The sequence below is a fragment of the Galendromus occidentalis genome, unplaced genomic scaffold (genome assembly GCF_000255335.2).
Source record: "Galendromus occidentalis unplaced genomic scaffold, Mocc_1.1 scf7180000077528, whole genome shotgun sequence".
NCBI lineage: Eukaryota > Metazoa > Arthropoda > Arachnida > Mesostigmata > Phytoseiidae > Galendromus > Galendromus occidentalis.
In genome coordinates this window covers 356213-378341 of record NW_003805516.1, presented here as the reverse complement: position 1 = coordinate 378341, position 22129 = coordinate 356213, and the positions used below count along the sequence as shown (strand labels likewise).

The 22129-nt window shown below is 52.3% G+C and overlaps 1 protein-coding gene across 1 annotated transcript in view; it reads left to right on the top strand.

Annotated features, from left to right (window-relative positions):
* The first annotated feature begins 2715 nt into the window (after window positions 1-2715).
* The window catches only part of brp (ELKS/RAB6-interacting/CAST family member bruchpilot), a 33791-nt gene continuing 14377 nt past the window's right edge, over window positions 2716-22129 (top strand). Inside the window, exons 1-5 of the mRNA XM_018641312.2 lie at window positions 2716-3345; window positions 14235-14390; window positions 16642-16856; window positions 20630-20807; window positions 21178-21624. Of these exons, the coding sequence (XP_018496828.2) occupies window positions 2716-3345; window positions 14235-14390; window positions 16642-16856; window positions 20630-20807; window positions 21178-21624 (1626 nt within the window). The remainder of the gene's footprint in view (window positions 3346-14234; window positions 14391-16641; window positions 16857-20629; window positions 20808-21177; window positions 21625-22129) is intronic.

Genomic DNA, 22129 nt, shown 5'->3' with positions numbered 1-22129 from the left:
GGCTGGGGCATTCCGCTCCCCGAAGGAGCACGCTGGGCTCCCGCAGAGGGACAGCGTCAGCGGGTCGAGAGAGACAGGAGGGCCCAGCGGGTGGGGATGAGGGGCGGGGGGCGTGGGGGGTGGCATCCGAGGGAAAGCAGAACAGGGCCCTCTCGAGAGGGAGGGTCGCCGCCGTGCTGCGTCTGAGCGTACCGGGGGGCGAAAGTGGGTACGCGCATGCGCTTTCCGTCATTGGAACGAATAACCGAGCGAGCTGCTCGAGCTGGACGGGACGACCTGCTGCTCGACAGTTTCAGCGTTACCCGTTTGGTTAATAATCACGAAAACGACGAAGAATTGGTCTGCCTTGAAGAAGTCAAGGAGCCCTGTCCTAGCTGGCTAGGAGGCCAGCCCGGCCAACAGTGCAGGATTTACGCTACGGGAACTTCCTTCAACCGCCATCCATTTCGGTTAGGCCGTTGGTGTGTTCGTTCGAATTTCTCATCGAAATCTCTGAGAGGCCGACAGTGCAGCTCAAATTTACGTCGGCCAGCCACCTCAGGGGACCCTGGAAACGGGTTCCCCGTATTCTGGAACGAAGCGCCGCGGGGAGTATTCCCCGAGGCGAGACGACACGGTGCAGGTGCACCATCAGCCGCGGCAGCAGTGCCGTTGAAGGAAGACCAATAGTGACAGAAATACTGGATCCAGCACCGACCGGACCGCGCCTCACCAGTAGAATTTAGAACCGCTATCGCCGCTATCGCCGCACACGACTTCTCACGAGGCGAGCTACGGCCATGGGTGGCACGAGCTGACTAGCCGAGTGAGTTGGAATATCAACGAGCTTTTCGGAGCGCCAACACGATGTGACCAGCCAAGAGATCTGTTTTCGTCGACTTCAGCCCACATTCTCGTAGTGGAACGTTGCAGTAGACACGAGGAAACTGCATCGATTCGAAGATACTCCATTTAGGAAACGTGCATCCGCCAGTGCGCGTACTGATCACGCCAGGGACCGAGTGATCGGTAGATCAGTCACTCAATCAGGCCCCGACGTGCGTTTCGTCTGCACGACGGAGGAACAAGCCGAGGACCCAAGGATCGCGGTCTCTTGGCGAAATATCGACAAGGAACAAGAGGAGGAGACGCATCCACTTTCGCCTGTCTCCGATAATCTGTGTGTGTTTGTGTGTAAGTGTGGGTTTGTGATCCCCGTTTAATCGCTAGAAGCGACCATCGATAAAAACGTCCGATAGGAATTATCCCATCGACGATATCAGGCTGGGAAATCCAACAACCGCACGGTAAGAATCTCCCCAGAGGAGCCCAGCAGTACAGCCAGAAGATCCATCTCTGCCCGAAAGTCAAAGAGTTCGAGTCACGAACGGTATTGACCGTTGACGTCTATGAAGTTGAGAGCTGCGGATCGCCTCTCCCATCCGAAAGGAACCCCACGGAAGACTCGCCAAAGGAGATAACGGCGCAAGCCGCGTCGAGAGGAAACCTCCCGACCGGGAAGAGAGAGCGAGCGGGAGGAAGATTCACCGTGTCGAGAGAGAGCGATCGATCCGGGAATTTATGACGTGTGATCTGCCTGATAGACACTGTGAATGAAGGCTCTGTTTCACGTAGAGTTCCGGTCGTCGAGGTGTGTGGAGTTTTGGCGACGCGGAGACGTGGAACGCCAACGCCGCTCGAACTCAGTGACCATTGCCTCGAAGAGATCATTTGTGTCACGAAGAAGCATACCCGCATCTGCCAACGTAATCATCGACAACGAACGCCCGACCGATGAGAACAACGTTACGTGTTTCAACGAGCATGGGAAAAATCATCAGCGCATAAGTCGCGATCGTAAGAGAGACATTCGCAACAACAACAACAACATTAAGAACAGCCACAACAACCGCATCAAATATAACAGTACCAATAATTACAATAATCTTAAACGTTCAAACATAATCAATGTCTCTAGTTGTGCATGTCTGTTGAGAAAGAGTTTGCCAAGTGCTGATCAATCGCAGAAACTGAGCTCTTGTTCAGCGCGAGTTTCTAACGCTAAGGGCCAACAGCCCGACTTCGGCCTGGAACTGGAAGGAGATGACCAGTCATTCTTCGGACTCATACAACAGAGATCCACAAGTACGACGAACGCTCTCCGGTAGAGCGCATCATCAATCGTACCAAGCTTCAAGTTTACAACCGCAAGACGATATCGATACATACAACGTGAATTCAAGTTCTGCTAGCAACAACGCAAGATACCCAACCGTTTCAATATCTCAGTCGCCTTCAACACGCGAAAGCCCTGTTGTAAGGCAAGGTCAGAGTTCTGTTCAGGTAGTCACCGACTCACCGACCGAAGGACTCGACGGTCGACAGCACCAGCCCAGAAGGAGAGCTAGTCACAACACGTCATCACAACAACAGCCTCCTCATCATCACTCCAATTCGCAGTCCGCCCCAGCAAACGAAAGAAGTCAAGCCGCAGCAGCAAACCAAGGGCCGCCTTACGCGGCCGAAAGACATCCGCGTTCCGATCATCAACAGCAGCAGCAGCAACAACAACAACAGCAGCTACACCATCATCATCAGCTTCAATCATCGCAGCATCAACACCACTTGAATCAAGCACAACAACAACAACAATCGTACCTTCACCACCACCAACACCCCCACCACCATCAGCAGTCTTCAGCTTCTTCTTCAGCGCATCAGCAAACGCGAGACGCGATGGGGAGCGCTGGGGCGTATTACGACGACCCCATGATGGGAGCGATGGACTCCAGCAGGGGGACCCATAGAAGTCGGTCTGCAACTGGAGTCCCGCTCAGAAGCTACCACTCGATGGATCGAGACCAAGACAGAGAGTTTATGCCGATCAGAGAACCTCGCGAGAGAAGTCTCGATCGGGGCTTGGACTCGGTGGCCGCCCGCCATGCGGCGGCTGGGAGGAGGGGGGATCGTGGGTATGGCGCAGATCCGTACCAACACGACTCGCACCACTCCTACCGGGACATGGACCCTGCTGCGGATCCGTACGGAGCCCAGCACAGCCGCATGGCTGGTGGGGTTGGCCACGGCGGCTACGACCGTGGCTATGGACCGGCGGGACCTGCTGCAACGCGTGGTGGTGACAGTTTCGTCATGGAGTTACAAACTCGACTGAACGAACTGCAGGCTCAGTATGGAACCGTAAAAAGGGAGCTCGATGCAACAACTCAGAAATTGGGTTCTTCTATGCATAGCATAAAGACCTTCTGGAGTCCCGAGCTGAAGAAGGAGCGCGCCTTACGCAAAGAAGAAGCAGCAAAATATGCCCTCATCAATGACCAGTTGAAGCTCCTCCGAACCGAGAATCAGGTGAGTGCTGTGCCGCGCTGGAGGTCACTCCGCCATCGGCTCTCCGAACTGAAGTTTCTTCTGACTCTTTTCCTCTCTCTTGAGTTGCCTTCAATTCCGGCGCCGTAGTTTTCGGTTTCGAATTCGCTTCTATTCGAACTCATTGGATTCGGATCGAGAGAGGGTGAGAAGAAGTTTCCGTAGAGGGAAGCAAGGAAGAAAAAAATACCGAAGCTGAAGAATAGAAGGAAATTCGAAACCAAAAATCACAGGGGCAGCAGACAGATTCCTAGACTCGCTTTCGAAGACGTCACTGGTGAACGTTGGTTCGAAGTTTTCGTTTGGAGAGCCGGATCGGGAATTCTCCTTGAGAGGAAGAAGCTATTCTCGTTAGCGCATTGAAAATTAATCGGATGCAACCAGTATCCGAAACCGGTTTCCGGTGGCTTCGATCTTCGAGATTGCCGGGCGAGGTCTGCTTGCTGTGTAGAGATCGCTTCTTCCATTAGATTCGAAAGAAGGAAGTAGACAAGGAAAACAGACAGGAGAAATTGAGAACGAATCAGAAGGAAGTGAAATATCTTTTCTTTTCCCACTCCGAACGAATTGCAGTGTTCAGGTAGATCTCGGGGCAGGAGGCTGGGTGGCAGGGTAGGCCGGTGGTCGCCAGGGTACTGTGTCCTAGATGAAGTTGAGGCTATTCTTGTCTTCATCTGGCCTTCTTTTTTCTGTCTGTCTCTATCTCTCTCTTTGTACTTATTTGTTGCCACTATTCTATGCTCAACTCAATCCACGGTTGCCGCCATTGTTACTCTTATCCATTGTTTCAATCTCGACTGATGCGATTGTTCGCTCGAAAAAAAATACCCAACTCCCAATCGGCGGTCATCAGCTGATAATGAGAGTCTCATGTCCGGAACTCCCGAATAGCTCTAGACTCATTCGATGATGGATGTCTTCGATTGATATCTGATGCAAAATCTTCACTTTATCAGCTTTTATCTACCGCAGTTGTGAGCTCTCGAGAACTCTCTTCTCACAAGTCGCTAGCATCGGAACTTCGAGAATCATCGTTCATCGATGACTGAGAACCGTCATGATAGGGAACTTGAATCGAGCTCATCCGAAGATCCTGCTCTTCACAGTCCTGGATTATTGTCTGGCGGTCTGCCGACGCGCAAAGAGACTTTGAGAATAGGCCCGCCCATAGGAAGATCGTAGTGGATGTTTCGTGGACTTCACTGTTCCGTGTGCAGGATTGCTCGTAGTTTCTCCATGTCCCGGAGTTCGGACCCGCTGATTTCCTGGAACATGAATATTGTTTCATCGTAGCCTACTTCGAGGGAGACATAGTGATTACTATAGGCTCCCTAATTGAATCATAGTCCCGAACCCTCGTCTTCATCGGCGATCTCGCCCTCGGCTTCCCCGCTCGAGTGCACTCGAAACAGAGGGCGTCCTGTATTCGATCCCTGGGCTCCGATCCTTTGCCGCGAGTCGCTCAAAGGTATACCTGTTTGTACGGCTGCGAGCTATGCATGGTCCGCCCCAGACGAGGTCAGGAAATCGGTTGGAAAACGATGCGACAAAGAATACATTTTTCGGCTGAAGCTCATGGGGCATGCGCGGTAGCTGGAGGCATAAGCGTGGATTCATTCGGCCAGGCGACGGAAAACAACAGGATGAAGAGCATCGAGGACTCTGTTGCACTCCGTCAGAGGGTTCCATCTCTGGCTCGCGCTTCGTCGAGCTATTTCGGGGCGAAGCCAAAGTCTCCGCGACTCTTTCAAGCGTTTCCCGACGGGATCCTCGGTTGAGAGTCCCTCGGAGATGCGAACGAGCTTGGATTTTGGAGAGAAATGCCGTGCCAGATCCCACGCTTCTCTGTATCCCGGCGTCGATTGTTTTTCGCCGCTTACTGGGTTCGATCCACGATCCCGCTCAATGGAGGTATGTTTGCCTTCCATGCCTACTGGTTATCGACGCACGAGTCGTTGATCAATTAGCGTTCCGGTCCTGATTGTGTGAAGTGCGCGGATCCGATGTCGTGGCTACCTATGCGAAATATCATGCATAGCTCATGTCCCCCCGCGATCGCTCCCGAAAATCTTCTGTCTACTGAACTTTGTTCTGGTACGAAACTCAACGCGGAACAGTGTTTCTTGATGGCACTGCAATTTTGCGTTGAGAGAAAAAGGCCGATGTTGTTGCTGCAACCTTTGAGAGCAACTCCATCCTATTACGGCTTCAATATTGCGAACACGTAGCACGGTCGTTCGGACACTCACCGCACAAGCTCCCCATCGAACCTATCGGGCCACCGCATTGGCAGAGGGAAACATGGAGGTTTTGCCTTCGAGTCTCCCCATCGCTAGAATGATTCCCCCTCCGCTTTACTACCGATCATGATAGCGTCTCCCGATCCACCCTCGAGGGAACTCCCTCCTTTCGGTCCAACGTTCCTGGAACGATTTTCAATCGATTTTCGGAATCGTGTGCACGACCGTCGAACTTCCGGAACCGGTCATTCAGTACTTCAACATTCAAAGAGTATGGTGCTTAAGAAAAAGAGCCGTTGCCTATCCATGCGCTGCGGAGTGGACTCCTGAGCCGGATATGCGCAATTCTGCTCGACCGGAGGCGATCACAAGATGGGGGAGACGAGCAAAGCGAGAGACAGGGGGCCTTGTGGATAATTCGCATAGTGAGCCAGCCATTAACATCAATTAAAGCTCAGAGTCACCAAAAAGCGCTCCCTCGCTGCTGCTGAAGCGTCGGCCATGGCTGGTGCAATACTGTTAGGCACGGCCTATTGTTACGTCAAGGATTGACGGTTTCACGTGACGTAAAGTCAGCCGTCAAAGATGACACCGCTCTGGCTCCACTTGACATGTTAATGGCGGTGCGAGTAGATTTACGGCTGACATGGCGTGGGTTTATTTTTAGGGACTAGATATAGGGGACAGGACCGAAAATATGGGTCTGGGCTCCAGGAGGGTGTAGATGAAGCGCGGAGAAAGCTCGTGGAGGATTGAGAGGGGCACATAGTGAACGCTCGCGGAGAAGACGTAGAGACCCTTCGCCGGGGAGCGTGACGTCGGAGAGCTGCACTCCCAGAACGACTAGCGCTTCTGGATGTTCGCCGAAGGGGCTTCGAACATGTTTCAGAATTTGTCGTGGTAGGAGCCAGGGCTCCTTTTCTCTGTCGGGTCCGAGCCGAGGGATCATTTTCCCCTCCCAGGCTCTTTCGAGTGACCGAATGTCATGCTCCACGCCCTTCTCCGTGGGAGCGAGGTACAGAAAACGGCGACTGACGGTGGGAAGATGCTCTTCTGCAACTCCGGAACGCCGCGACCTCGCCTCCCGTCTGGCGGGAAAGGCTCGGTGAGAGATCACGCGAGCAGCCGAGCCAGTCCTCTACATTGACCGACTGGCTCGAGTCGCTCGTCCTCGCCATTCCTTCGCCCACCTACGATTGATGAGCGCTCTGCGGATTCCAAATTGATGGAAGAGAGCCCATGACGTTCCCTCTCCCAGCAGGCCGTCCATGGAAAAGAGTCTCGTTCCAGCCGCTCGGACCAGATACGTTCCGCACACTTCAGCGAGGGTAAATCCATAACGCTTACCCAACTCACGATCTGGGGGCTGCTCCAAGCATTTCCCGACTAGCAAGGGATTTTTGAGGAAGTCGCCGCGATCCTCTCTGATGAGAGATCCTGAGGTCGTGGTTCATTCCATTTGGGCGAGGTCTGATACGAACAATGATTCTATCCGTCTGCCAACTCTATTGAATGGCGATAGAAATCTGCTATTGATTCGATACATCCCAGAGCACCGATTCGCATTGAGTGCGACGGACGCTCAAAAAAAAGCGGGAACAGAATCAGACGCAAGAAGCCATCTGGTTTCGATCGTCTCCCACCGTGTCGCGACTCTCTCCACCGCGTCCGATTTCGGTTACAAACGACTGGAAACCTTCCGATTGGATGGAGGATCGTTTTTGACCGTAAGCTTCCAAAAAGCTTTCGGCTGGCGCGACGACACTGCTCTCGGGAGATGCTCCGATCTCTCCTCCTCGCCCCTCTCCCATTTCATACCAGGGTCGCTGTTGGATCTCTCTCCCCAAGATTTCTTTCTACCGCCGTTCGAGTCACTTCTTTCTTCCGATTGAGAGCGAGTCGAGAAAGAGGTACCCCGAGATCCGGTGGAGCACCTGCTCTCTGCTCGGGCGGCTAGAGTCATCGGTATGGGACTCTGAAGATATCGCCACGAAGGCTCGAGTCCGTTAGCTTGATCTTGGACTTGCTCCGGGCGTCCGTTCTTATTCCAGCGAAAGCGGGCTGGACTATCTACCTCAGAGAGGAGAATATTACTCAGGGTATCCGACCGAAAATCTTGCAGGTTTAGATGGAGTTCGAGAGCGACAGGTTTTCTCCTGTCGCTGGCGGGCAACTCCGCTCCGAGCGCCGGCCGGATCGCAAACAAGAATTATTTGTACCCGGCGGGAAGCTATAAGAAAAGAGCCGGAAAAAGATTATTGGAGACCGAAACCAGTTGCCAACGAGAGCCTCAACTCTTTCTCCTTGTCGGAAGGAGCGACCTTCACCACCTCCTCGGACATATACCGTAAAGGTACTTATGAACGGTGTCGCCTCGAATTTCTTCACGTTCCGTGACCCTTTTCGGAGGTCGTCACCTATATTCTTCGTAGGCTGCTTCTCCTCACGTAGAGGTCTGACGTGGCGTGAAACCGCCGTCGTCGTACAGAGTGAGTTTGTGTACGCTGCTCGGCAACCTACTGAATGAAATCGTGGCGGCAGCTCGGCATCAGCGACTGTGGCGACGACCGCGGCAGCAGCGGCGGGCGTGGGAAACGGTCCGGTTCGTTGAGAACCCCCCGGGGCATTGGGAACTTTTTGAGAAAACTCGCTAACTTTGACTCCGCGCACTCTTTCCCCAGCGGCTACGCTTGCACGTTCGGCTTCTATCTGACGGATGGACTGACGGACTCTCGAAGTCGGCATCCGAGCGTTCCGGAAACACTTCAAACTCTCTCCCTCATCTCGTCCTATCGTACTCTGAAGAGAGTCTTTTTCAAGGAAGTCGGCGTCCGTTTTCGGCACTGCCGCCGTCTTCGGTACTCATGTGGACAACTAAGACTGTCAGCAAGTCTACCTCCGCGTCTTCTTGCGGAGACTCCGGGGGATTCCTCTCTGAACGCGCGGGTATTGCGGCGCTAACCGAACCACTCGGTCGCGGGAAAGCTGAGCAGACTCTCGATACCTTTGAACTACGAAGCCTCGTGTGGGATATCGAGAGCATGAGTGGTGAAAGATGATCATTCCCGTGATCATCCATTGCCCCCCTCGTTGCTCATGAGAAGGCTCGAATCGTTCCCTCATCTTTTACTCTTTTGAAGCTTCCGGGATCTTCCGTTCCCCTGATCGTTTAGGAATTCCAATGTGACTTCCGCGGAATCCTTGGCAAGGGCTCGCTGTAGACATACTGCGGACCATCGGCGCTTCAGTGTGAGCCTTATGGTCGGGGGTTCAAGAACCAGCCAGGTGCGTCTGGCGGCTCGCCTGCTCGGTTTCGTAGTCGTCCCCTGACGGCTGTTTTGGGGAGGAAAGAAGGAACATCTGTTGAAGAGCGACTGCCAGATAGACAGACTCTGTAGACTTCTCCATAGAACGAACACACCGCCAAACGAGCGAGCAGCATCGCCTCTCGGCGTTCGATTTTTCGTTCGAAAGCTGTGCGGAGCTGAATTGAGAAATTGACGTTTATTCAGTGAAAAGTTTCGTGGCGTCGTGAATTTCCGCGGTGAATCCTCGAATTAAATGATCCAACTCCAGTGCTCAACATGACCACGCGGGACATTAGTTGAACTGTGGATGCACCTGTGGATTCTCCCGTGGTGACTTCGGGATCCCGACGGATACATACTCTTTCATCGGTTCAGTCGAGTCAGACTCGAAGATCCGTTCCACGATGAACGCGTATCCTTACGTGAGTATAACGGATTCATTGACGTCGAGCGGCTTCAGACCCCGAAGCGTGTTTGGGACGTCGTATCGGATCCCGAGCGCTTCTGTCAAGAGCAGAATTGGCAGAAGAAATTCTGTTCGCGGAACTGGAACGGAATTACTCCTGATGACCGAGAGCAGCAATTTGATATCCATGGGACTAGTCTTGAATGAGTGGTTCTAAGCTGCGCGGGAAGTCTCCGTGATGAGCCGAGACCTGTTGAGCTGTTCTTCTCCAACAGCTTGCCAGCGGTTTGAGAGCGTGGAGAGCATGAGAGGACTGAGCGATGACTGACGGTACCGGGAGGGAGGATGTCGACGGGAAACGCTTCAAAATCATTGTGGAGTTCTGGATGTTCCTCTTACACCAGAAGTTATTGCATTTTGGGCCTGTTTATCCTTTTTCTGGCTGAATCGATTCCGGTCCAGTCCCATGAGTCGACCGGGGTCGAATTTTTGTTGGATGAAGAACGGCTGTAGAGATCAGATATCACAGGCATACTCGGAACAAAATTCTAGTCCTCTGTGGAGAATTTCGAGCTCTAAGTATGCCCGGGCAAAAGCGGATCATCAAGTACTCAGTCGATGTCCGCCTGATCACAGAGCGACATTCGATGGTTTTCGGAAGCCTGACCTTCCTCAGCGGGCTTACGACTATGTATACGTTCGTTCGCCCAAATCCATGCTGGACCGATACTCCAATCCTATATTCCCGCTGCAATTTTTCGCCCATGTCGCGGACTGTCGCACAACACTACGAGGATAGGCATTCGAGACGGAAGGGTAGCATGGCGTGGCGGGAGCTGAGCTCAAACCGAGTTCGATTCACCATTTACCGATCAATTACGGAACTGGCCACCCAATGCAGAAGGTGAAGTCGCTGGCTGGCTGGCGAGCGAGCGAGCGATCACGGGCGGATGGATTGGGGAAACAGGCCACTCTCAGATATGGGCCGGAGAACTCTACAAATATCCGTCCAGAGATCCACAGGAGATCGCCTAGCGTGAGGCCTAATTGGCACCGGAACGTTGCGGTACATTGAATTCGACGTCCTCTCACGTCGACGTACCCTCACCTGAGCACGAACTCGCGAACGAACGGAAGAGTCGATGTACGAACGAGTGAGCAAGCAAGTGAGCAGACAGGCAGCTCCGAACCTAGGTAGGCTGGACAAGTCCTCCACTTGTTTGTCCGCAGTCGACGCTTTGATTCGGTGAAGTTCGGCTCGTGTCCTACGTCTGGTTTGTTCCGTGGAAGCCGATAAGATGGACGGAGCTCTTCGAAATGGCGGTAGCAGCGCGCCTTGGTATGCCCACATGACGGTATGTCTCGCACGATTTGCAACGATTCGAACGTCGATCCATAGTCGCCGTTCATAGTGGATTAGGAATCGTTCTAACGAGGAATACGTTCCTTTATACATATATATGCTCATCCTTCCTCATCCTATCGCCAGACACTGCGAACGAGTACGAAGGTGAGCCTCCCGATTGCTGATCGTGGCATTGCTTGCTCCTCTTACACGTAGTCCATAGCCGATGCGCGGGGGAGAACTTTCAATACTCGGACCCGGAAAGAATTGTCATTGTGACTAAGAGCTCCGAGGAGTCTCAACTCCCTCCGCTGCTTCGAAGGGACTCACGCGTTCCCCCGGGGTTGCCTCACGTCGCATTAGAATCCGAGGACTGAGTACCGCACGGAGATGGGAACCGTAGCGCTCTGCGCAGATTGAACGAATGATTCCGAAGGCTAAACACACGAGCTTTTACCTTGGAATTTGTATTAATATTCAAACACACATTTTTTGGTTCCTTGAGTTCGAAGCCGGATGCTAGAGAAACGATCGAGTGACGTGTGAGAGCTAATCAACTTCCGATGATAGTAGACATACTATGCTGGTGTATTCCCCATCTGTTTCCTCCTGAAGAATAATATGTCCTAGACCGAGATCATAAGATGACCGATATTCCTATCGGAACAGCTATCGTAGGTGATCTTCACGTTGTCGTCTCTGAACTCATGGATGTTGAGTGAATCTGTTGTCCGCGTGGTAAATGAGTGATGTACGATTGTCCGTTACTTTATGCTGTATTGTCGATCAGATGGGCACTCGAGTGCGTTCGTCCAGTCTATATTCTTTCATTTACGGATCACGACGGCTCCCTACCTGAATTCCTCCTATCTACCTGTTCAATGAACACTCTCTACCTACCTCTCGGTCTCTACCTCTCCAGAGTTTAGTTCGTCCTCCCTGGCAAAATCCAGTCCTGACCATCCGAGACCAACCTGCATCCTGCAAAGCATGTTTCTCCCGTTCAATTTCTCGTTTTTTCTTTTTCCCGCGATTGCCCTTGCGAACTCAGAAGTGCAACTCCTCGAAACGACAGTGGGCCACCACCGCTACAACCGATGCTGTATCTGGAATCACTGTTTCAACCACCGCTTTGGCTGTCTCAGAGACCATTTTCCAGTGTACTGTTTTGACTTCCGAAAGTTTTCCTCACGAGATCGACAGCCAGCATCGGGCTGAGATCCAGCCACGAGAATCGCGGTCACTCCGAACCTCACTTCTCGCGTACGCTTTGACCATGGAAAGCTTCCGCCGCTGTCGCTCCTTTTTTTTCGCTGCTGCTATTGTTGTTCGATTCATCTCCGGTGAACTGGTTCATCCGGAGAAAGAAGAAAACTTGAGACCTTCTGCTCTCACTTTCTCTCCTCTAAATGAAGATGGATAAGCTAACTCCGACGGTGATGGTCGACCGATCGATCGATTGACTGATTGGTTGGTCTTGTTGCTGATGGTGATGATGGGGTCCTCGTCATGAAGGTGGTAGGCGACTCCTACTGGCTGGCTGACTGACTGACCGCTACTTGTGAACATTGATGGATGGCTATTCGGGGCGATGGGTACTGCTGAGGATTGCCGGGGGACAGAGAGTCGGAATACGGATAGAAGGGGTCTCCGTATCGATGCTGACGCGCCAAATTCCGTCGTCGGGGTTCGCTGTCGCTGAGAAAGCAGACGAAACCCCTCAGGAACAACCATAGCTGAAGGACAGACCCGCTCGAGTTGCCCGTCGACCCGTTTTTTGATTGACTGACTGACTGGTTATATTTAGATTGAGTTGAACGTTTGGCACGATGATCACCGCTGGCGTTGGTGACCGATCATGATCGATTGAAGAGCCGACGTGTTCTATAATTTCTCTTCCCAATTGTTGCACAGTGAGCAAGCTACCTGAATTACTCTTGATGGGTAATTTGTATACTCATCATCACGTTACTAGCCTAGAATTATTCTGGCTTCTTCATCTAGGACACTTTACGCGGACATTCTTCCGGCCGTGCCTTTTGAACCGAGACAACCCCCAGAGACTACTCGATTGGGACGCTTGCGGGGGAGACGGAACCAGTTTTTCCCCTGAGATTTCTCCCCATCTCGACTAAGTTGACGACTCTCAATTAGAGCTGACGAACGAATAAATGCTCGTCCTCGACGCTCTCTGAGGATTTTTTCGATCCCGCTCTTTCTATACATTTCCCCGAAGCGCGCGGAAATGGGAAATTTCGGACTCTTACCAGAGGTTTCCGTCTCCATTGTGAGCTCCCGGGGCAGATTCTTCGTTGGGACTGTGGTTGCAATCAATTCTATTGATGTCTTCACTGCTTCAGGAATTGTTCTCCATTTCTCGTGGTTTTCGGAACAGGAGAATGAAAAAAAATCGACTTCACCGCTAATTGGAGATTTTCTTTCCTTTCTTCCCGGGTTGGTCCAGAACTCGGCAACTTCGCTGCTCGGGCGCTCGGCGGGTCTCTATGGGAGCTCCTCATCTCGGCCTACGAGCCGACTTCAGGCGCTGACCGTTCCTGTAGGATCACTAGGCGGTCTAGGGTTAGGTGTTGGCGGCGTTAATGGCGGCGGTAGCATCGGCGGGTTGGGCGGCGGACTCAGCGGATTTGGCGTCGCCGCCGCTAGCGGTAGCATTAATTCTCTCGGGCTCGGTCCGCAACTTATTCCGGCTAGTACTGGTAGAACGTTCGGAGAAAATTCGGCACTATTCTCCGACGGGCTGAGGAAGCCTCTCACACTCAGCAGGCCCACGTCGGCGCTTGGCCGGGCGAGGCCCTCCTCGGCCCTAGGACATCCCTTGGGCACGAACAGCTCCTTGGCCTTGACTACGAATCAAAAGCAGACCAATCGCAATTCTTCCCTATCGAACGCGATCATCACACCACGACCAGCATCAGCCTTAGGAGATCCCTCATTCATGTCGAAGGTAACCCCCGGCCCTTTCTCGATGCGTCCCGCTCATCGAGGCGTATCGAGGGAGGCCGATCAAAAATCATCACGTACCATCACGACACCGACAAAAAGTCGTGGCCTACCTCACCGCGCTTGATGTGATGTATGCCTCAGTTTCGTTAGCATCCACCGGGTCAGCTGTTGGTAATCCCTCTCACGGTTCTTCGCAAATCTCTCAGGGCAGTCAAGTGCTTCCTCAAGACTTCTAGTCTACAAGTCCCGGTGCCCAGTCTTCGTTGCCCTTGGATTAATCTGACGAAAATCTAATTGAGATTATATTTCACTGTAGAGGATGTGCACTGAAAACCCTCGAACGAGACTGCAATTCAGAAGGGGGAGTCTCAGGGCGCTTTCCGATGCTGACCTTCTTCCCACCATCGATGGATAGACTCGATAAAGAGAAAATCATTTTTCTTCAAATTCTGATGTATCTGACTCCGCGCGGTCGCATCGTACTCGCTCATTCAAAGCCCAAGGGGAACGCGTAGTTCGATCACGTCACGCGCGATCCGTTAGCATGATAGAGCTTCGTCATCCATGATACAATGCTAATATCTATCTCTCTACTTGGCGACCCACAGAAGCAAACTGCACTGATCCGGCAACTGGAGGAAGAACTTCGCATCGCTCACATGCAGCGCAACCCTGACGCGGAGTTGCAGTCGCACCTCGACGCACTCTACGCAGAGAAAGAACACATGACCAAAGAGATATTCCTGCTAAGGGAGACCATCAAGGTAAGCGCCCCTAACTGCCGCTGTGGCTAGAAAATTCCTCCGTTTGGAATAGTCGGATTGTGAAAAGCCTCATCGACGGTCCGAGTAGGCCCTACTGTGAATGTCTCTGTGACTGTGAACCTCCGAAGCACATCCCGAGATATTATTGGGGATATTACTGATGATGTCCTCGACGGTGACAAAGTAAATTATGGAGTCGGTTACATCAAATACAGCCCATAAGGCGGAATTCTCCCAGACGGACGGCAGGACATCGAGTATAATTTCCCCACGGACTCGCAGACGGCTTGCCCCTCCTCGATGGATATCTCGTATGACTTCATTATTCACACATCCTTCATCGTCATTACACAACAGATATCGACGGCTAGAGTTTCGAGAACGGTGTTTGGCACGGCGTGGCATCCGGATTCTCAATTCGTTCGTTTCTGCACTGTCTCCAGACGGCGCGCCTCGCTCACTTCTCACGTCTCGATCGAACTTCGAACTCTGACCTAGCCTTGGCAATGTCAGGTGTGATCCGCGACAGACGATTTTTTCCATCGAAGCGAGCGCAAAACAGAAGCTCCCCAGTCTCGTTCATGACGCAAGTCCGCGGTGCGGACGATCGATGTCTCGAATCTCCGAGCTCGGCAGAGTGACGTAGGAGAACAACCGAGGCGAGGATCGGTTCCGTCGCTAAGCTGGCAACGGAATCTTCGCTGCGTCCGTGCCTGCGGGAAATGATTCTGTGATTCCGTCGCATCGTACTAAAATAGAGTTCTGTTTCTTTTTACGCTGTGAGCTCTGCGACGCTCGCGATTCGCATTCCGATCGGGTCCAAAAGTGTAGATATGTTGGTGTCAATCCAACGATGTACTTCGTTCCGATCCGGCGGGAAATCTCATCATCGTTATCAGCGTGATCTGCGCCATCATTATCGAGTTCAAGCATGAAATCGCGGAGTGTGCTCAGATGATATTGCGATAGACTATGCCATCAAGATCAGGAAGTCGGAACGTGACGACTGTCTCTGCTCACGCGGGAGGAAACGTTGAAGGTCTCGCGGGGAGAACTGAGCATGTCGACGATGCGGCGGACGCTGTGCCGGTGCCTTTTCGGATGCTGGTACCGCCGCCTTCAATCCGTTGAGAGAGTGAAGTCAAAGGTACAACATGGACCCCAGCGTAGTTCATGACCACCCAGCGTGACGTAACGTGCCCACAGCTGTGTAATGGACCCTACTCTATCCAGTTGGATCGGCAGTGATGCGACTATCACTCAAGTCGCGGCGTCTCCCTGTTGTTCCTGGTGAACCCTGCAGCTCCAACGTCTGCCCTGCTTCTTGACCTCCGTGCCTCCATCCTAGGGAGCGTGTCTCTGCATCGGACGCATTCCAGCATCAGACGCCTCCCTCTGATCGAGGCTATCTGCCTCATCAAGAAGCTTGTGGCATCCCTGTCGTGAAGGCAAGATTCTACCAGCGTCAGAGGAAGTATACTGATCTGCTCGGTGGACGAGAGGAAATGAGGAAGGAGCCAGACTTGGAGGGGACTTTCGAGGAGGCTGGTGAGGCAAGGTTCCGGGGACTCGGTGAGACAACATTATCATCGCGCATGGCTGGGGCGAACAATCAGGGAGTTTGACGGCTTTCCTTGCAAGACGACAGGTCCACTGGATGACGCACCTATCGTGTTCCGGTGAGCCGTATCGTCGGCTAGCCAGCTGTCTGCCCGCCTGCTCCTGATAGCAGCTTGTATAATTCTCCAGTGAAGCTCCACTCGCGGCGTCCGTCACCATTTAGAAACCGAGTCTCCGGAATCATGTCGGGCAGCAACGCAGCTTCGGGAGGACCGTGATAACTAAGTCGCAGCCTCCGGATAATATAAATTCGCAATGGAAGTCTTGAAGCAAGAAGACTGAAGGAACGCATGCTACATAATGATAAACTGGAGTCACTTGGAGACGAGAAAGGGTTTGCCCCGTGGGTAGACCTCTCCAGATTCTAGATGGACCTGGGTCGCTCTCGCACATTGAGCTCAGGAGGGAAACGAAACCTGCGGAGAACTGCGACGAAACCTGCAGACTGCGACGAAACCTGCATGGGACTGCGAATGGAATGCAATATATAGAGGGGGGATCTCAAACACGGGGTGATTTTCCCCTATACGCCGAATTTCCGAAGGGAACTCCCCGGCGCAGACTACTGAGAGGGTGACAGATCAACGAGCCTTCTCCTTCCGTGCATTCATCCATCCATTCCGAATTGCAGGAACTAGAACTTCGCATAGAGACACAGAAACAAACGCTGGCTGCGCGTGACGAAAGCATCAAAAAACTTATGGAAATGCTGCAGTCATCCAAGGGAGTCGGGTCTCAACTGCTCGACGAGCAGAGGATTGAGAACGAGCGCCTCCGGGGGAGGCTCATCGAGGCAGAAGCCCGCACTCGACACCTGGAATCTATGCTAGAAAATCTGAAGCGGGACCAGGATCGAGGTGACCTTGGAAAGAACCGACAGGTAAGTCATATTTTTGTGTGTGTTACTTTTCGTCATGTCGAGACTTCGTTCTCGGGTTCGGAATTGCCGAGTTCGGAACCGTCGGTGTCGCATCAACACGATGGTCCGGCTATCAATATCTGTTGAGGCTCCGAGTCGGCCATGCCGCCAGAGAGGCAGAGCCAGACGGAGAGCCCCGTATGCTCGTTTCATTCTGAATAATAAAAACGGCTAAAACGTTCCTCGTGAGGAAGAAGCGAATGTTTATGCTCGAAAGTCCGAGCCGACGATACGCTACTCGACAGTTCATCTACAGAACCGTAGAGTGTATCGCGGTGATGCATCTGAGATCAGCATCCGACCGGCACAGAGAGTAGATGACGGAAAAGATCGGAAGCGATCATCGAGTCATTTGGAAAAAGCAGAGGAAACCTGCAGAAGAAGAGAGCGCTCTGACCTACTTTGTTCAATATGAGCTTTCTCTACATTCTTCTCTCACTCGCGGAACTCCTGGAGTGGCTCCAAACTGAACAGGAAATGCCGGCTGCTGCTGCGCGCGGAGTGGAGGTTACAGCTGGGTGGAGTAGGCAGAACATAATTCACTCCCTATTCCGAGAGTCAGCGAGCCATCCCTGGATGTTGATGCGGTGGAGGCGAGGAGACTCGCAGTGCCGCGCGCAAAACAAGCTACATTCCTCACCGAAGCAAATGGTCCATTCCGTCGCGCATGTGCAAAACCTTGGCACGCATACTCCAATGTGTCATCGATTTTCGTTCCCGTTACTCTAGCGAACAAAACGACGCAGGATTAAGCATGAGAACATTTCAACTCATCTTTCCTGCTGTTTGTTTCGCAGTACATACAATATATCATATTTGAAGATTTCGACATTTTTGAGTAGCTTGAGTTCGATGTATTCCCCCGTTTCGATTCGTTTTCAATATCTTACCCTCTTATGCTTTATTTCATCATGTTTATCTCCCTAACCAGCAGATCCAAGACTCCTGGATCCCTGAGCTAGTCGACCAACAGACACAAACACCGAAGATTCGCCGACAGAGTGGGGTACGCGGAACTCCGTCCATTCGGGACCTTCGACCGTTGAAACAAGAAGTTATCATCGCGGAGAAAAACATCCAGGACCACATTGCGCTGCTCGAGTCCATTATCGAAACGAAGGTTTCCTTTTTTTGAATTATTAGCTCACTCTCCCTTCTGACCGCTCATCTGCTTCCTTCTCTCGAACCCTCTCTTCTCGTATCGACCGGGCTCTTCGGTTCTAAAAGAAAAGATATGCTATCGCCCATGAACGCGTACCCTGCGTGTCGATTCGACGAACTCCACTCATGCATGCACCGAGAGTTCACTCGAATTATCCCTATCGATATCAACAGGAGAACTTACACTCGGTAACTCCGGAGCGGATGCTACCTGACGTGTGGTGGGCGTCGTTCTTCTCTTCTTCATTCCTCGGCGTCTCCATTCCTATCTCTCTCCTTTTCCCTTCTGTCTTATTATAACTTCAATTCTCCCCGTCTCGTCGTCGCTTCTCTCTCTCTCTGATGTATCTGAGAAGTTTTTCTCACACGCTGTGGAGGTGACCAGTCGGGAAACTCCCCAGGGTCAAGGATAATAACACAGCCTGGTAGTGCCGATCGAACTGGCCGAAAGTCTCTAGGCGGGTACAACGTCAGCGAGAGGAGCAGCGGAGAGACGGGGAGGATAATTTTTAGAGATTTCTTTCCGCGTTGTTGACTCCTATCTGATGCAGGACGCCCGACTCCGCGCACTGGAGCATGAGCTCGAGCTCATGGCGACCAACACGGCTGTGAAGACCCTTTTTCTGGCGCATCATGGGAATTCACCTGAGGTCTCTGAATGCATTAAGAGTCTTCAGGAAGCGCGAAACGGCTTCGATGAAAACGCTGTTCCTGTGTTGTCTTGTAAATGTTCCTTCTTCATTCAGGTTTGTTTTGAGTTTGTTTCAGTCATTCGTTTCGTCTCTATTAAATCATATGTCCCGAGTCCTCCCCTTTTCCCAACTCGTGCTCAGACCATTCGAATCGGTTCAGTGGGGGATACGAGCTTCTCCGAGTCTCGTCAGAGTCGACGGTGTTCTCATGGGGAGAAATGGTTTCGAAACCGCGAAAATCTCTGACCCGGTGCCGGCCCGTCTCCTCCCCGTCCCGGCAGGAGCGCACGATGGCGACGCGCGCCGTCGCTCCGCCCGAGTCGCTGATTCGGGATTTCTTGTTTTCTTGGAGATTCTCGTCTGAAATCCCGCTTCTCGCTGAATTTCTTTCGTGGAAATCATTTTCTTCCTCCGACTAAAAGTGCCGATCCCAAGAGTTAAGCACCGTCCACCCACGGTCCGCATGGGAGATGGGATACCGGGCATCCCGCGTGTCGCTCACCGGCAAGGGATCGCCATCTGAAATCGAATTATGAGCTTGAGCACTAGCGTCTCTGGAGCGTGAATGCTCGCGGAGCGACACATGACGATGTCGCTTTGCATGGAGGAGCAAATATCCCGGAATGATCTCTTGGTCTCATCCGTATGAGCATGCTCCCAGAGGCAAACATCTGTCGAGCTCGCCGAATGTCCTCGGTCTCTCTCACTCTGAAAAAACAAGGAGGCAGGGAATCGCTTCTCCATTCAAGATATTCGGCCGACCGCCAATTCTTTAGACGACGGCTCCGGACGCTTAGACTACGGCTGGGAAGTCCGATCGCTTCAACCTCCCCCTTCTCAGGGTATTATCACCCGGGCCTTCCCCGAGCCTCGAAAGTCCGATTTCGGTGTCTTGCTGATATCCGCGTGGGCGGACTGAATTAGAAGCAAGCGAGTACCGAGCTGCAATATCTTTGGTCAAAGAAAGAGAGGGAGGCTACTGGACGACTTATATGTACACACCTGCGAAGATATATACAAACGTTTTTTCGCTCTGCGCCGCGATTTATTCTCAGTCGCTTCGCTAGCCGTGACACATCCGGTGCCCAGAAATGTTCTGGCTCTTTCATTCCGAATCATGCGGGATGTTCCGGGGAATTTCCTAGAATCCGAGCGATAGATTGACTCTGCGACGTGATCCTTCACGCAGACACCTTGTTCGCTGGGGAGGATTGATTCGGAGAGTTGAGTGTCCGTCATGATTTATACGCGTTGTCTCCGGATGCATTCTCTGCTCCATTCGCTGATGTTTGTCTTCGACAAGTCGGAGCCATCAGTCAAACGTATGTATTTTCGCACGCCATACGGGTTCTCGAATCGTATGTATGTATTCAACCCCGACGGCCCGAGTGCACGTCGCTCGCGGACGCTCCATGGACCCGTTCAATGCTACAACGTATCTGTGCCAACGTATCTGGGCTCACTGGCGGAGAGACCGAGTCATTGGTGACATTTGGAGGATATCGATCTCAAGCTACAGATCCGGATCCTTTGTGTCGGGTTCTCCGTGGTCCGGAAATAAAGCTGGTCAGAGCCAAGTGGGAGAGTGTTCAGACTGGATTAGCTACAGAGGAACGAAAGACTACCTGGATTCATTGATTTATAATACCCGACGAATCCCTCGAAGACGAGCAGCTCTATTTCTCCGAAAGAAAAAATGAGATTGATTCACCCGAGGACAAGACTAGACTAGATAGGGCTTGCAGATATTCTGACCTTCCGAAAAGCCGAAATGAAATCCAAACGATATACGCTCGGCGGGATTCGCGTCGAGGAAGAGGAATAAAATTGAATTTCTCATCTCTCATGGCCGTACAGGTGGAGGAGCTGCGACTCGAGTTGAACAAAAAAGATCAAGAGGTTCTGGCACTCGGAGCCAAGATGAAAACACTCGAAGAGCAGCACCAGGACTACCAACGGCATATAGCCGTCCTCAAGGAGTCTCTGTGCGCTAAAGAGGAGCACCAAAACATGCTGCAAGCTGACGTAAGTATTCTGCGCATCTCGTGATCCTCGAGAGTGAGCATCGAGATATCTTCCCCGTCTGGATGCTCGGGAGAGTATTCCCTCGTCCGAGAAATATTCAGCCCATTGAGCTCTCTCCTGGACCGCATTCGTTCCGAGTCGAATTGACGAGCGGGAGCTCCAGGGGAGCATGTAGAGATTTCTTCTTGGCTGGTTCCCACGAGCTTTCAGCTCCAGCCAGGAACAAAAAATTCACATGGGAGCAGGCTCCGAATATGGCTCCCAAGGAGAGGGATCAGGGAGACGCCCCTACCATGATATAGGGAGCGGGTCCTCAGGGGAGGAACTGTCCATAGATTTCTAGTGGTTCAAGCTAATTTTCCGACTCTAGGTTGAGGAGTTGCGTGCGCGTCTCGAGGAAAAGAACAAACTGATCGAAAAGAGGACTCAACAATCCATGGCCACAAACCAGGAACGCAGTCATCTCAATCAGGAACTTCAGGAACTTCGGGACCACATGGACATCAAGGATAGAAAGATCAACGTGCTACAACGGAAGATCGAGAACCTAGACGAACTCCTAAAAGAAAAAGACAATCAGCTAGATATGGCTAGAGCGCGCTTAACAGCCATCCAGGCACACCACTCCACGAACGAAGGAGCTCTGTCTGGTCTTGAAGAGGCTCTACAGGACAAAGAAAAGCAAATCGCACAGCTGCGGGTGCAACGAGATCGCGCCGAACAGGAACGCAATGAAGAACGCGAACTGCATGAACGCGAAATCGCTGAATACAAAATCCGGCTCCACTCCATCGAGTCCGATATGGAGAAATTACAGGTGGGTCCTTTCAGCGATAGTTCGCTCATTGATCGATGCATGCTCGCTCCGTATGTACGCACAGGCTCCTAGAGACGAAGTCCAAGTTTCCCCAAAGGTGGAAAAAACTCATCCCTTGTCGCGCTCAGAGGCTGCGCTTGCTCTGCCCCCGGGTCAGACCGTTCGCGCAAGGCTTCCGGAGCAAGCAGCGTGAAATAGCATGCTCGACAGACGAACCTACTGCAGGTCTCTACTTGGTCGAGTCCACTCCGGCCATCCCGTCACCGCTCTCGCTTCCCGGGGAAAGCTTAAAATCTGCTCGTCCAAGCGAAAAGAGGTTACGCGCCAACAAATTTGGCAACGTCTGTGTCGGAGCAGACGCACCTGCACGGCTTACGCGAACGGGCGAAGGGTGGAGGCGAAGCGAACTAGATGGAGGACATTTGATTCCTATCCGGAAAGAGGAGGAATCCACTCTTTTTTCTCTTCGTGAAGAGCTCTCGTTTCTTCGAGGTAATTTGGGAGC